A 17,794-nucleotide genomic window follows, 5' to 3' on the forward strand; every position below is an offset into this window, starting at 1 on the left:
CATTAATGTCTACAAACATAATGACATTGTCCCTTCTGTTAGAACCATTAATGTCTAAAAACATCATGCCATTGTCCCTTCTGCCAGAACCATTAAAGTCTACAAACATCTTGACATTGCCCCTACAGTCAGAACCATTAATGTCTACAAACATCATGACATTGTCCCTTCTGCCAGAACCATTAATGTCTACAAACATCTTGACATTGCCTTTACAGTCAGAACCATTAATGTCTACAAACATCATGACATTGTCCCTTCTGCCAGAACCATTAATGTCTACAAACATCATGACATTGCCCCTACAGTCAGAACCATTAATGTTTATAAATATCATGGCATTGTCCCTACAGTAAGAACCATTAATGTCTACAAACATAATGACATTGTCCCTTCTGTTAGAACCATTAATGTCTAAAAACATCATGCCATTGTCCCTTCTGCCAGAACCATTAAAGTCTACAAACATCTTGACATTGCCCCTACAGTCAGAACCATTAATGTCTACAAACATCATGACATTGTCCCTTCTGCCAGAACCATTAATGTCTACAAACATCTTGATATTGCCTTTACAGTCAGAACCATTAATGTCTACAAACATCATGACATTGTCCCTTCTGCCAGAACCATTAATGTCTACAAACATCTTGACATTGCCCCTACAGTCAGAACCATTAATGTCTACAAACATCATGACATTGTCCCTTCTGCCAGAACCATTAATGTCTACAAACATCATAACATTGTCCTTTCTGTTAGAACCATTAATGTCTAAAAACATCATGCCATTTTCCCTACAGTTAGAACCATTAATGTCTACAAACATCATGGCATTGTCCCTTCTGTCAGAACCATTAATGTTTACAAACATCATGCCATTGTCCCTTCTGCCAGAACCATTAATGTTTACAAACATCATGACATTGTCCCTTCTGCCAGAATTATTAATGTCTACAAACATCTTGACATTGCCCCTACAGTCAGAACCATTAATGTCTACAAACATCATAACATTGTCCCTTCTGCTAGAACCAATAATGTTTACAAACATCATGACATTGTCCCTACAGTCAGAACCATTAATGTCTACAAACATCTTGACATTGCCCCTACAGTCAGAACCAATAATGTCTACAAACATCATGACATTGTCCCTACAGTCAGAACCAATAATGTCTACAAACATCTTGACATTGCCCCTACAGTCAGAACCAATAATGTCTACAAACATCATGACATTGTCCCTATGGCCAGAACTATAAATGTCTACAAACGTGACATTGTCCTTCAGCCAAAACCATTAATGCCTACAAACATCATGACACTGTGAATTCTGTCAGAACCATTAATGTCTACAAACATCATGACATTGCCGCTTCTACCAGAACCATTAATGTCTCCAAATGTCATGACATTGTACCTACAGCCAGAAATTTTAATGTATACAAACATCATGACATTGTCCCTACAGCCAGAAATTTTAATGTGTACAAACATCATGACATTGTCCCTTCAACCAGAAGGAGATTTTCCCTACCATTATAACTTTTTATGGGCATAAATGACAAATGAATCTTGAACAGGTTCATTATGAATAAATCTCATTTAATGGTCCAATTAAAAAATTTTCAAACATGCTACAGAAGGCATACATACAGATAAAACCTGTTATAATGGGACTCTCAGGTTCCAAAGAATAACATCGTGATATAAGTGGGATCGCATTAATACAGTTTTTAAAAAACTTCCCCATAAAATATGTGCATTAAAAGTTTGATGTCATCAGTTTTTATTGACCTCTTGATCATTTATATAGTGTTTGTTTTGTTCACCGGGTTTCATCAGACATCAAAATGTACTTTTGTTTTTAATTGTATCCATTGATATGCAAACTCCGGTTGATGATAGTTTAACCTAATTTACAATTTTCTTACTTGCAGGCTTGAAAAATTCACTTAACCAAACCAAAGGGTCAATCAAGTCACTAATTGATATGGTAGAGAACCTACAAAAGACTGTAAGTTAAGTGGCTCAGGAGAAATAATACTGTCATTTACAGCAACATTGTATTTTGGTGAATTCGACCATATATATATATATATATATATATATATATATATATATATATATATATATATATATATATATATATGTGTGTGTGTGTGTGTGTGTGTGCATATATATATATATATATATATATATATATATATATATATATATTGCCAATAAAAGTTTGACTAAAACCTTATGAAGTAATTCAGTTATTTTCCCCAGGGAGGTATCTTGATTTGGTCTTGTCTGTCCATTCTGAATAAAACATGTTAGCAAGTTTGTACAAAAGCCACTAAATGTAGGTAGATGGAATTGGCCTATAATATTTGTCTGTTTTTGTATTTGTTTGTAGATTCAAACCATTATATAACTTTTTAACAATCTTTAACACATTTATGTTCTTGTTGGACATTGAGATTGTTTTGGAATGAAAACCTTTGTAAGCACAATTAATCAATATTGCTTAAGCTAGACAAATCAAATGTGGTATGCTTATTTCTATGCATTTACTGATGGCTTGATTCCTTTCTCATTCAGTTATAATTGAAGTGTTTCAAATTGTCCTATATTTGTGAAGTTTTTGAATTTCAGTTGTTTGGTCTGTGTGTCTGCTTTAGAAACAGATCTAGTTGCCCAAAGCATCCACTTAACTCCAAAATTTCAAAGATGGTTCTCCCACCAGTGCAGCTCTGAATAAAAACAGCATCTTTTAGGATCAACCCTTCTGTCGAAATTAATTACAGAGTGTCTAAAGATTTGGTCTCATATTCTCTAAATGCTTGGAGCCAGAAACTGAAGTTCAATATAAAACCCAAAATTAGACATTATACTTACAGTATACTATATAGTAATTAATATCATGCCATCTAGTAAAGGAACTCAAGTTTAAAAAAATCTGAGTGTGCTGTGATTTTCACTTGATTTTATTTAACATTTTAGACTCTCAAAGATTTTCTGACTTTAGGTTTCAGCTTGATTTTATTGCTCCATAATGTTTTGAGAATATGATTCCTGGTCTTATATTAATGTGATCACATTCTACATGTATATCATCATTTATCAGCACATGAAAGGTCTAGTCTTTCATGCCAGGTGGTCATCCAAATGTGACCTTGTATGGCAGATGGTGTTCAAAAATGTGATTTATCATGGCAGGTTGTATTCCAAAATGTGACCTTGTATGGCAGATGGTGCTCTAAAATGTGATTTATCATGGCAGGTGGTCTTCCAAGATGTGACCTTGTATGGCAGATGGTGTTCCAAAATGTGATGTTTCATGCCAGGTGGTCTTCCAAAATGTGACCTTGTATGGCAGATGGTGTTCCAAAATGTGATTTGTTATGCCAGGTGGTCTTCCAAAATGTGACCTTGTATGGCAGATGGTGTTCCAAAATGTGATTTGTTATGCCAGGTGGTCTTCCAAAATGTGACCTTGTATGGCAGATAGTGTTCCAAAATGTGATGGTTTATGCCAGGTGGTATACCAAAATGTGTCCTTGCATGGTAGATGGTGTTCCAAAATGTGATCTTTCATTCCAGGTGGTCTTTCAAAATGTAGTCTTTTAATCATGTTTTACAGTACTGGATAAATGGGTGTATGTAATGAATAAAATGGAGTATTTCTTCATATCTGTATATTTTTATAGTTGAGTATAAAATTGTTACTACAAAGATATAAGCATAATACCTAAGCATAACATATAACATTATTTAAAACTTATTAATTATATTATTAATATATGGGATACCTATCGATGATGGACACATTTTTTTTCATTGACTGTCCTGTGTATCCATACTTTATGCCATAGACTGTAACAATGTAGGATTTTATTAGATTGTAGTTTACACAGAAGGTGGCAGTGTAACTTAAAACTATAACTTTTTTGATTGTGAATGTTAGGATCTCTCTTAGTAACGTTTGGTCATATTTCATAGTAATTGTGGCATATGTATTGATGACATATGTCCAAGCATCCATCTGTCTGTTCACTGATAAAGTCCATATTGAGGTTAAAGTTTCATGATTGAATCTGTATTAAAACACTTAAGGGACCATTCAATTATGTGTTTATGAACAGGTGCTCCTGCCTAAAGGCTATAGTTTTTTGTAAAATAGGAGAAAGGATTAATAAATATGGTCCTTTATATGGTAATTTTGCTGAGACAGGTCATTTTTACATAAATGCGTTTACCTAATAATGACAGGTGATATTTGACAAATTATTTTCTATCTAACAATAATAGGTCATTTTTTGACAGAAATGTATTTTTCTAACAGTGACAGGTCATATTTGACATAAATACGTTTGAAATGACATACCGTATATACTCACATATAACCACGTTTGTGTCTAAACAGACCCCCAAATTGAACAAGTATAAACACTAAAAAATTGAATGACCCGCATATAAGCTGACCCCCCACTTCAAGACATCTCAAGATGCACAAGGAAAGTTCTAAATGCATTTATTTAGGCAAACTTTTATTTTTTAAAAATGCACATATACTTATCTAGAGGTTGGCATGCATGATTATTAAAAAGGAATGATATAAACTGGTTTGAAAAATAATTTATTTAATTTTCTGTTTTCTTATTGTTTCTGCCTAATTTAGATTTGTCTAATTTGATCAAACAATGACAAGAATTTAGCAATCGTGAGTTCTGAAGCAACACCTCTCCCTTTTGACTCGATTGTTTGTTTATGTGTTGTTGCATTGGACATTTATATCAGTGCATGAGTAATTATGTGTTTACTTTGCTATGAAATTGTAAATACATAACTCATTAAAATTTAATCCCAGTATGACAACACCATGAACAACAATACAATTTGATTCAACGCTCACTATTAGGCTGCTGAACGTATTTACAAAATCATTAATGGCACCACAGCTTGTACATTGTAGGTTTGATTATGCGCTGAATTGAGTACATCCCTTGGAGTTGAATCATGGGCACCATTGTGCTAAACTTTAATGATATCTCCAAAATACAATAATGAAGTTTCAGAAATAATGCTCTGAATATTATGCTAATACCGTAAAAGCTGAGTTGTAGTTTGCTTTGATTTAAGTGACCTTACACCATACATGTCATCTTTAACGCTGGGAGGAAAAAACAATCTCTTTATTTCGGGGGTGCTCCACGCCTACCTTCCAATTTCATATCTTCTGATTTTTGAAGAGAACTCCCGATGATTACATTATGTCTTTGATTTTCATTTCTTCTAAATAAGAAAAGCCCTACATGTTCTGTTGCATCACCAGTGTATTATCGTTGTGACAAAATAATTATTCTACTAGAAAGAATTCACTTCTTCACTAAATAGAATGTTAAGTTACCAAACATTATTCACGTAAATTAATAATTTTGTTTTACCTCTACAACAATAAAAAAATTAAACAAATAAACCAGAACAAAAAAATTAGCCACAACAATAAAATTGTCCACAATTAATTTCGGTCCCAAGAATGATCACTATGAATGCTGTAACTCCATATGCTATAGCGCCATTCCCACAAAATAAATTAATTTTACACGAGTGAACACCTGGTATTTTTATACATGTACCATATATACCAATGTTAATTACCATCATTAAATGAAAAGAAGGAATGAAAATACATACCACGCAGCAAATGTGTCCTCAAAAAACTAATTCAGAATACCTGTTTTATAGTAAACAATACTAAATGCTTTATGAGTTGACAATAAGGGAACAAGGTCAGATATACAATGAGGGAAAAATACCATGAGACTGCCTATTTAGGTACCTTTAGTTCAACAAAAATTGGGAATCCTTTATTTGCCAATCAGTTGCTGGTGCTAGCATAATACACAATAGAGTAGAATGTGGTTTCTTTGAATTATGTTGTTGTTGTTGTTGTTGTAGGGTTTATTGCCATTTTGCAGCACAAGATAGGCTATACATTGCAGCCAGTATTAATGGTGGCAGAAGAACTCGGGAAAACCCCAGAAAAAACCACCGACCCACGAGAAGCTACAGGCAGGCTTTCTCACATACCCACATTGGCCGAACCTGAGACTTGAACCTATGCAGACAGAGGTGAGATGGCAGTGATCTGTAACAGTGAGCACTTTAGACCACTCACCATTTGGGGCCCCCCTCTTTGAATAATGATGGAAGACCAGTCATTTTCACAAAATAGTTGCATTGATAAGGATTAACTTTTAATTAGTCGCGTCGGCTTTCTTGCTTGTTGAAGACTAATCTTTAGCTATTGTGCCGTTTGACCACAGATGACCAAAATATGAAAATAGGGCATGTCCTGGGGGAAATTTGCCGACTATCAACATAGGAGATGCTGAAACATCAAGCTTTACAATTGTTTGAAAGTTATGATGTTTGTTCAGCCAAAACACAAAACTAAAATTGATTGATGTTGACCTTAGTTCATATACATGAGAATTTTAGCCTTTATTATTAGCACTCTTCATGAACATGTAACTTATGATGGTTATATGCTTTGTGCAATTAAACCTGCATACCTTTTTTAAAATATTACCTCCATTTATAGGATCGCTTATATCATTGAAAATGAGCAACTTGCGAGTGTGTGATTCAACGTAAATTAAACAGCTATTTCAGGCTAGCTGAAATGTTATCTGGAAGAATGCGATTAGGTCAAAGCAATGAATAAAGCAAAATCTACATCTGATATGTTTGGGAACAAATAAGGATTTAAGTGATGCTATGCACGCTTTGCACTGTGTAAGTACTGTACATTGTAGTTCAGCCTGGTCTCCAGGGTAAACTGAACAGGCACACAAATTATGAAGTCCGTATTTACCTTTATTTAATTTAGTATTGGAGAAATCAGAAAATATACACATGCAAAATAATAACAAAATCAATCATAGTACTTTATAACAGTTTAATAATTGTTGGGTCACCAAAAGTTACTTTTTGTACATGCCTATGTCTTAGGACATGGAAAAAATTATTGTTTCATGTCCCAAGACTTACAGCCATTAGAGTAGTCAACAAAAGGACCTAAAAACTGCCAAGTTTAGACATTAGCCTGCGGATAAGCCTACCACCCTTCTTATAAGCCTTTATATTTTCCTAATCTATATAGCTTATACCGGTATGTGAGCATATATGGTAAATGAATTCGATATAAATGTATTTGATGTCACATAAATGTTTTTGACATGACAAATTTGACATGACAAATGTGTTTGACATCACATTAATGTACTTGACATGACAAATGTACTTGACATGACATAAATGTGTTTGACATGACATAACATATTTGAAAATGTTCAAATCAACAGCTGGGTCGAAACATTTTACATAAATGTGTTTGACATTGTTAAGATCAATGACAGCAGGGTGGAAATCACAGTGTAAAAAAAAAGACATGGATAGTTGATACTGTAAAAATTTGTCAACATGAACCGTCCTTGGGTTCAATGTTAGTTAAGCTGCCCACCAATCTATCCAGAAATAAAAATTGATAGATAAGTTTAATTGAAAAATAATATTATTGTTTAAATTCAGCTATTATAAGATAAGTTCAGCCCTGCCAACTTTGAAAGATAAGTGTACTCAACCTTGAATCTAGATCAAGAGAGCATTAAAGTCCTACTGGTACACTTTGACACAGAAGGTGTGTAAAGTGTACTCAACCTTGTATCTAGATCAAGAGAGCATTAAAGTTCTACTGGTACACTTTGACACAGAAGGTGTGTAAAGTGTACTCAGTCTTGAATCAAGATCAAGAGAGCATTATAGTTCTACTGGTACACTTTGACACAGAAGGTGTGTAAAGTGTACTCAATCTTGAATCAAGATCAAGAGAGCATTATAGTTCTACTGGTACACTTTGATACAGAGGATATGTAAAGTGTACTCAACCTTGTATCTAGATCAAGAGAGCATTAAAGTTCTACTGGTATACTTTGATACAGAGGGTATGTAAAGTGTACTCAACCTTGTATCTAGATCAAGAGAGCATTATAGTTCTACTGGTACACTTTGATACAGAGGGTATGTAAAGTGTACTCAACCTTGTATCTAGATCAAGAGAGCATTAAAGTTCTACTGGTACACATTGACACAGAGGGTATGTAAAGTGTACTCAACCTTGTATCTAGATCAAGAGAGCATTAAAGTTCTACTGGTACACTTTGATACAGAGGGTATGTAAAGTATATTGCAATTTTATAACTTATAAAGGGTATGTAAAGTGTATTGTTAGTGGTACTATTGATATAGAGGGTATATAAACCATATTCCTGGTGGCACACCATGATCAAGAGAGCAGTTAAAAGTTCTGGTGGTAAAACCTTGATCTTGAAGGCTTATGTATAGTGTATTCCTGGTGGTCTGTATAAATCAAGATGACGTGTGTAGTGTAATTTTAGTGGTACTCCTTGATCAAAAAGGCATGTAAAGTGTACTTTATGATGGTGTTACACATTAATCAAGAAGGCATGTAAAGTGTACTTTATGATGGTGTTACACCTTAATCAAGAAGGCATGCAAAGTGTACTTATTGATGGTGGTAAACCTTAATCAAGAAGGCATGCAAAGTGTACTTTATGATAGTGTTACACATTAATCAAGAAGGCATGTAAAGTGTACTTTATGATAGTGTTACACATTAATCAAGAAGGCATGTAAAGTGTACTTTATGATAGTGTTACACATTAATCAAGAAGGCATGCAAAGTGTACTTTATGATAGTGTTACACATTAATCAAGAAGGCATGCAAAGTGTACTTTATGATAGTGTTACACATTAATCAAGAAGGCATGCAAAGTGTACTTTATGATAGTGTTACACATTAATCAAGAAGGCATGTAAAGTGTACTTATTGATGGTGGTAAACCTTAATCAAGAAGGCATGCAAAGTGTACTTTATGATAGTGTTACACATTAATCAAGAAGGCATGCAAAGTGTACTTTATGATAGTGTTACACATTAATCAAGAAGGCATGCAAAGTGTACTTTATGATAGTGTTACACATTAATCAAGAAGGCATGCAAAGTGTACTTTATGATGGTGTTACACCTTAATCAAGAAGGCATGCAAAGTGTACTTATTGATGGTGGTAAACCTTGATCAAAAAGGCATGTAAAGTGTACTTTATGATGGTGTTACACCTTAATCAAGAAGGCATGCAAGGTGTACTTTATGATGGTGTTACACCTTAATCAAGAAGGCATGCAAGGTGTACTTTATGATGGTGTTACACCTTAATCAAGAAGGCATGCAAGGTGTACTTTATGATGGTGTTACACCTTAATCAAGAAGGCATGCAAAGTGTACTTATTGATGGTGGTAAACCTTAATCAAAAAGGCATGTAAAGTGTACTTTATGATGGTGTTACACCTTAATCAAGAAGGCATGCAAGGTGTACTTTATGATGGTGTTACACCTTAATCAAGAAGGCATGCAAGGTGTACTTTATGATGGTGTTACACCTTAATCAAGAAGGCATGCAAAGTGTACTTTATGATGGTGGTAAACCTTAATCAAGAAGACACGCAAAGTGTACTTTATGATAGTGTTACACATTAATCAAGAAGGCATGCAAAGTGTACTTTATGATGGTGTTACACCTTAATCAAGAAGACATGCAAAGTGTACTTTATGATGGTGTTACACCTTAATCAAGAAGGCATGCAAGGTGTACTTTATGATGGTGTTACACCTTAATCAAGAAGGCATGCAAAGTGTACTTTATGATGGTGGTAAACCTTAATCAAGAAGACACGCAAAGTGTACTTTATGATGGTGTTACACCTTAATCAAGAAGGCATGCAAGGTGTACTTTATGATGGTGTTACACCTTAATCAAGAAGGCATGCAAGGTGTACTTTATGATGGTGTTACACCTTAATCAAGAAGGCATGCAAAGTGTACTTATTGATGGTGGTAAACCTTGATCAAAAAGGCATGTAAAGTGTACTTTATGATGGTGTTACACCTTAATCAAGAAGGCATTCAAGGCGTACTTTATGATGGTGTTACACCTTAATCAAGAAGGCATGCAAGGTGTACTTTATGATGGTGTTACACCTTAATCAAGAAGGCATGCAAGGTGTACTTTATGATGGTGTTACACCTTAATCAAGAAGGCATGCAAGGTGTACTTTATGATGGTGTTACACCTTAATCAAGAAGGCATGCAAAGTGTACTTATTGATGGTGGTAAACCTTGATCAAAAAGGCATGTAAAGTGTACTTTATGATGGTGTTACACCTTAATCAAGAAGGCATGCAAGGTGTACTTTATGATGGTGTTACACCTTAATCAAGAAGGCATGCAAGGTGTACTTTATGATGGTGTTACACCTTAATCAAGAAGGCATGCAAAGTGTACTTTATGATGGTGGTAAACCTTAATCAAGAAGACACGCAAAGTGTACTTTATGATAGTGTTACACATTAATCAAGAAGGCATGCAAAGTGTACTTTATGATGGTGTTACACCTTAATCAAGAAGGCATGCAAAGTGTACTTATTGATCGTGTTACACCTTAATCAAGAAGGCATGCAAGGTGTACTTTATGATGGTGTTACACCTTAATCAAGAAGGCATGCAAAGTGTACTTTATGATGGTGGTAAACCTTAATCAAGAAGACACGCAAAGTGTACTTTATGATGGTGTTACACCTTAATCAAGAAGGCATGCAAGGTGTACTTTATGATGGTGTTACACCTTAATCAAGAAGGCATGCAAGGTGTACTTTATGATGGTGTTACACCTTAATCAAGAAGGCATGCAAAGTGTACTTATTGATGGTGGTAAACCTTAATCAAAAAGGCATGTAAAGTGTACTTTATGATGGTGTTACACCTTAATCAAGAAGGCATGCAAGGTGTACTTTATGATGGTGTTACACCTTAATCAAGAAGACACGCAAAGTGTACTTTATGATGGTGTTACACCTTATTCAAGAAGGCATGCAAGGTGTACTTTATGATGGTGTTACACCTTAATCAAGAAGGCATGCAAGGTGTACTTTATGATGGTGTTACACCTTAATCAAGAAGGTATGCAAAGTGTACTTATTGATGGTGGTAAACCTTAATCAAAAAGGCATGCAAAGTGTACTTTATGATGGTGTTACACCTTAATCAAGAAGGCATGTAAAGTGTACTTTATGATGGTGTTACACCTTAATCAAGAAGGCATGCAAAGTGTACTTTATGATGGTGTTACACCTTAATCAAGAAGGCATGCAAAGTGTACTTTATGATGGTGGTAAACCTTAATCAAGAAGGCATGCAAGGTGTACTTTATGATGGTGGTAAACCTTAATCAAGAAGGCATGCAAAGTGTACTTTATGATGGTGGTAAACCTTAATCAAGAAGACACGCAAAGTGTACTTATGGTGGTGCACCTCAATCAAGAGTACTTCTCATATCATGAGGGAGTAGGTTGGCACCCCCTCCTAAAAATATTGTGAAACAACCACACTTTTTCCTAGAGTAATTTTCTTTTGAGTAATGGGCCACTCATTTAGTATGTATAAAAGTATCTGGTAAAGCTTGACCCCTCCCCCCTCCCTGCACACATGCATACTATTTTATAGACCCACCTGCGTACATACACTTGACGCACACCCCTCCCCATATTATTTTGAACGGCCTATATTTAATCCACACAGAAACCATAAAGGATTATTAATATTAATGTGTTTAATAAAAATGATAGTCCACCGATGTTGAACATCTGGCTGCATCAAAGAAATAAGCTGAGTACCTTTAAACAGTTTGTCTAGTGTCCCCTAAAATTCAAATGCTGACTGAACCCAGTCAAACAGGTTATGTATTAGACAAATTATTGTCAAGGTTTCACCCCACCTGTTTCCTATCCATACGTACATTATCAGTAGACCCCCCCCCATATGCAAGCACATGCATTTGGGTTACCTCCCCTCCCCAGTCCATGCATAATTACTAAATGGATGACCCCTAGGTTACAATTGTGCCCTTGAAACACTTACAATCCCTGACACCTACACTGGACATTCCACCACAAAGACCCCTTGCTTACTTGTTTATGACCTTTCCGAATTACACCTACCCAACAATATTTGCAAGGCTGGCCTTAGGTCGATCAGGCCACACATGCACAGTAATTTAAAAAAATATATCTATAGAGAGAAAGTAATTTAAAAATTTTAAAGCAAGGGAAGAATATTTTATGTTCAATATAATGTAAAACTTGATGAAAAGTTTATTTCCAAATGCCATGCTTACAGAGGACCCTGTGTGTAAATCCATGGGGCCCCACCAAAATTATCCAAATTTGGCCCCACCAAAATTATCCAGATTTGGCCCCACTTTTGTGAAGGCTGCTACTAGATATTTGTGAATCTGCCAATACTTCTGGTGTTTCACCTTCATGTAAAGCAATTTCCAGGTATTATATGTATCCACTGTGTTTTACAGAATATAATTACACTCATTTATATCATTTGTATATTAGACTCATTTATAGCATGTTTTTAAAATCTGGTGAGAAAATTTGTTACCTTGACTGTTTATTGTGTGTTGTATGCCATGCATCTGTAACTGAATTATATTCTGTTCTCAAGGTCTCAAGGGAGAAAAGTTCCCTTTAATTAAGTTCTGTCAATGTGTAACTTGGTTGTTTACAATTATTATTATTATTATTATTATTATTGCCAGCATTTTATCAAAGGACTTATTTTATAGTAATTAATCTGTATCCTCATATGAATATTCTATCATCATCATCATCATCAGTCTCTTGACCTAGTGTGGTCGTCGAGGTGCTGTGCTGCTGAACATCTGACCAGTTCCCGCCACTTGTCTTGATCATGTGCCAATGCCTGTGTCTCTGCAAAACTTTTCTTGGTCCATTCTGTGATGTTGTCAATCCACTTTTTCTGTCTATAGGTATTCACTATATTCTTTTTTTAATCTTCAGTTTAATGGCAGTGGTGGATCATTTGATATCAGAGCAATAAAAGACCTAATACTGAAGTACATTTCATTTGGCAAGGACTACAACAAGTACAGGTAATGTCCAACTTTAAAGATTGAAAATGCAATGCAACACAAGAATGACAGTATATCTACAGTGCCCCCTCATTATAATGCTATTCATGAGAGTTGTAGAGTGTACCACATTATATACTGACATCACCTCATAATGAATTACATGAGAGTAATATAGTATACCACTTTACAGTGACCTCACCTAATAATGAATTACATGAGAGTAATATAGTATACCACTTTACAGTGACCTCACCTCATAATGAATTACATGAGAGTAATATAATATACCACTTTACAGTGACCTCACCTTATAATGAATTACATGAGAGTAATATAGTATACCACTTTACAGTGACCTCACCTCATAATGAATTACATGAGAGTAATATAATATACCACTTTACAGTGATCTCACCTCATAATGAATTACATGAGAGTAATATAGTATACCACTTTACAGTGACCTCACCTCATAATGAATTACATGAGAGTCATATAATATACCACTTTACAGTGTTCTCACCTCATAATGAATTACATGAGAGTAATATAGTATACCACTTTATAGTGACCTCACCTAATAATGAATTACATGAGAGTAATATAATATACCACTTTACAGTGACCTCACCTAACAATGAATTACATGAGAGTCATATAATATACCACTTTACAGCGACCTCACCTAATAATGAATTACATGAGAGTAATATATACCACTTTTCAGTGATCTCACCTTATAATGAATTATATGAGAGTAATATATACCACTTTACAGTGATCTCACCTAATAATGCATTACATGAGAGTAATATACACCACTTTACAGTGATCTCACCTCATAATGAATTACATGAGAGTCATATAATATACCACTTTACAATGACCTCACCTAATAATGAATTACTTGAGAGTAATATAATATACCACTTTACAGTGATCTCACCTAATAATGAATTACATGAGAGTAATATAATATACCACTTTACAGTGATCTCACCTAATAATGAATTACATGAGAGTCATATAATATACCACTTTACAGTGATCTCACCTCATAATGAATTACATGAGAGTAATATAATATACCACTTTACAGTGATCTCACCTCATAATGAATTACATGAGAGTAATATAGTATACCACTTTACAATGACCTCACCTAATAATGAATTACATGAGAGTAATATAATATACCACTTTACAGTGATCTCACCTAATAATGAATTACATGAGAGTAATATAATATACCACTTTACAGTGATCTCACCTAATAATGAATTACATGAGAGTCATATAATATACCACTTTACAGTGATCTCACCTAATAATGAATTACATGAGAGTAATATAATATACCACTTTACAGTGATCTCACCTAATAATGAATTACATGAGAGTCATATAATATACCACTTTACAGTGATCTCACCTAATAATGAATTACATGAGAGTAATATAATATACCACTTTACAGTGACCTCACCTAATAATGCATTACATGAGAGTAATATATACCACTTTTCAGTGATCTCACCTTATAATGAATTATATGAGAGTAATATAATATACCACTTTACAGTGACCTCACCTTATAATGAATTACATGAGAGTAATATAATATACCACTTTACAGTGACCTCACCTAATAATGAATTACATGAGAGTAATATATACCACTTTTCAGTGATCTCACCTTATAATGAATTATATGAGAGTAATATAATATACCACTTTACAGTGACCTCACCTAATAATGAATTACATGAGAGTCATATAATATACCACTTTACAGTGATCTCACCTAATAATGAATTACATGAGAGTCATATAATATACCACTTTACAGTGATCTCACCTAATAATGAATTACATGAGAGTCATATAATATACCACTTTACAGTGACCTCACCTAATAATGAATTACATGAGAGTAATATACACCACTTTACAGTGATCTCACCTAATAATGATTTACATGAGAGTAATATAATATACCACTTTACAGTGATCTCACCTAATAATGAATTACATGAGAGTAATATATACCACTTTTCAGTGATCTCACCTTATAATGAATTATATGAGAGTAATATAATATACCACTTTACAGTGATCTCACCTCATAATGAATTACATGAGAGTAATATAGTATACCACTTTACAGTGACCTCACCTAATAATGAATTACATGAGAGTAATATAATATACCACTTTACAGTGATCTCACCTAATAATGAATTACATGAGAGTCATATAATATACCACTTTACAGTGACCTCACCTAATAATGAATTACAAGAGAGTAATATACACCACTTTACAGTGATCTCACCTCATAATGAATTACATGAGAGTAATATAATATACCACTTTACAGTGATCTCACCTAATAATGAATTACATGAGAGTAATATACACCACTTTACAGTGATCTCACCTTATAATGAATTATATGAGAGTAATATAATATACCACTTTACAGTGACCTCACCTAATAATGAATTACATGACAGTCATATAATATACCACTTTACAGTGATCTCACCTAATAATGAAGTACAAGATGCATATTGTTGTATTCATACATCAGAATAAAGTACATGGCCATACTTGCCCTTTAACAGGAAAAGTGTTGTAATGAAGGGCCTTTATAGTGATGGTGTGCTGAACTAGCCCAGTTCAAGTTAAGGTCAGTGAAAGAGACTACGTGGTCTAACATATTTTGCAAAGTTTCACAGATCAGCTTATATTTATTCAACAACCTTTCTTATTTCACCCTATTAAATTTACTGTATACAAGTCATGTATGAAATGGTTATTTACATGTACTTTCCATGGTCAGGTTGTTTGGTCTAAAAATCAGGATCAAGAAGACAGAGGTGCTGCATAAACCTACACCTGTATGTAAAGCCCTTCACAGAGCCTACCATATCAGTTAACCCTTGTTGCAGTGGACATGTTCATCTCAGCAACACACAATTAAAAAGAAGTCAATATTGATGATGAAATGAACACATTGCTTAAACAAGGATAGCCATTAATTGGCAGATGACGTGTAAATGTCAGGAAGTGCAAGGCATAAGTCTATAAACTAAATATATGCCTGTCAAACCTGGATGGTGTACAGATATCATGCCAGGAATTTGAAACATTTTCACGTGGGCTGCCGTAGTAAACTAATGAGGACTAGATGACAAGGACAAATTGATACTTGCAAATTGACATGTTGTTGTTCTTCTAGGGGTTTAACACCATTTTTCAGCACACAATAGGTTATACATGGCAGTCAGTATTAATGGTGGAGGTAGAACCTGGGAAATCCCTGGAAAGAACCACCGACCCTCGAGAAGCTACTGACAAGCTTTCTCACATAACCACATTGGCTGAATCCGAGACTCGAACCCACGCAGACAGAGATGAGATGGCAGTGATCAGTAACGGAGAGTGCTTTAGACCACTCGGCCACTCGGGGCCCACAATTGACATGTTTGACTGTAATTTAAGTGCGCAACATTTATAGTAATTACATGAAATCATGAAATCAATGACATAAGCATTTGGCAAAAGATTTTGTTCTATTTTCGTATTGATAGTTTTATTTAATATAATATTTTATTTTTGTTTCGCTTGTTCTCATCTTCAGATGGTATGGTGGGATTGGCCTGGGTTGTGCTATACTGCTGGTTATACTGCTGCAATTCCTGGGGCTTGTATCTGGGGTCTGTGGCACAGATTCTGCAACCCAACCCACAGAGAGAGGTTGTCTCTCCAACAGTGGAGGAAACATGTTTATGGCGTAAGTGTTGTTATTAACTTTCTCAGCACTGCTTAACCTGTACAAATTTTGTTCTTCAAGTTAAGTTAGGGTTTGATCTCACAAGCAAATTTTTAGCCCATTGTCATCTTCAGAGTCAGAATAAAATAATATCGTATAATTTGTTTTGAGTACCATTCAGAGTGGCCAATAACGCGTTGGTTTTTCAAGTTCAAACACAAAGCTAATGAAACATAGTTAATGTTCAATTTATCTTGTGTATAAAATGTAAACTATCTACAAGGGTTTTATGCCATGGAGTGAATTTAAATAGTGGAAAATTAATCAAATGGGTAAATTATTTGATAAGTACCAATAAACTTGCAGCATTTTAATTAAAGTTGCTCTTAACATCCCATTTACTGAAAAAGAAGAATTCAGGATGCTGTTTAACATTAAGATCACATTTTAGGACAATGTAACACTAGGATCACATTTAGGACACAGTAACATGAATGAGAATCACATTTATGTCAGTGTAACACTAGAATCACATTTAGGACACTATAACACTAGAATAACATTTAGGACACTGTAGCACTAGAATCATGTTTAGGACACTAACACTGGAATCACATTTAGGACACTGTAACACTAGGATCACATTTAGGATACTGTAACACTAGAATCACATTTAGGACACTGTAACACTAGGATCACATTTAGGACACCATAACACTAGAATCACATTTAGGACAATATAACACTAGAATAACTTTTAGGACACTGTAACACTAAGATCACATTTAGGACAATGTAACACTGAAATCACTTTTAGGACAATGTAACATTAGAATCACATTTGGGACAATGTAACACTAGAATCATATTTAGGACACCATAACACTAGATTCACCTTTAGGACAATGTGACACTAGAATCACATTTATGAAACCATAA

General features: G+C 34.4%; 1 protein-coding gene across 4 annotated transcripts in view; it reads left to right on the top strand.

Moving 5' to 3' along the window:
• Positions 1-17,794, top strand: part of LOC149795541 (prominin-1-A-like) — a 133,773-nt gene that overhangs the window by 53,120 nt on the left and 62,859 nt on the right. For all 4 annotated transcript variants that reach the window (XM_089965345.1, XM_089965347.1, XM_089965348.1 and 1 more), the window contains exons 11-13: positions 1,944-2,020; positions 13,004-13,095; positions 16,724-16,876. In XM_089965345.1, coding sequence (XP_089821471.1) covers positions 1,944-2,020; positions 13,004-13,095; positions 16,724-16,876 — 322 coding nt within the window. The remainder of the gene's footprint in view (positions 1-1,943; positions 2,021-13,003; positions 13,096-16,723; positions 16,877-17,794) is intronic.

The sequence above is a fragment of the Sinohyriopsis cumingii genome, chromosome 7 (genome assembly GCF_028554795.1).
Source record: "Sinohyriopsis cumingii isolate HCF-2022 chromosome 7, ASM2855479v2, whole genome shotgun sequence".
In the NCBI taxonomy this organism is placed as follows: domain Eukaryota; kingdom Metazoa; phylum Mollusca; class Bivalvia; order Unionida; family Unionidae; genus Sinohyriopsis; species Sinohyriopsis cumingii.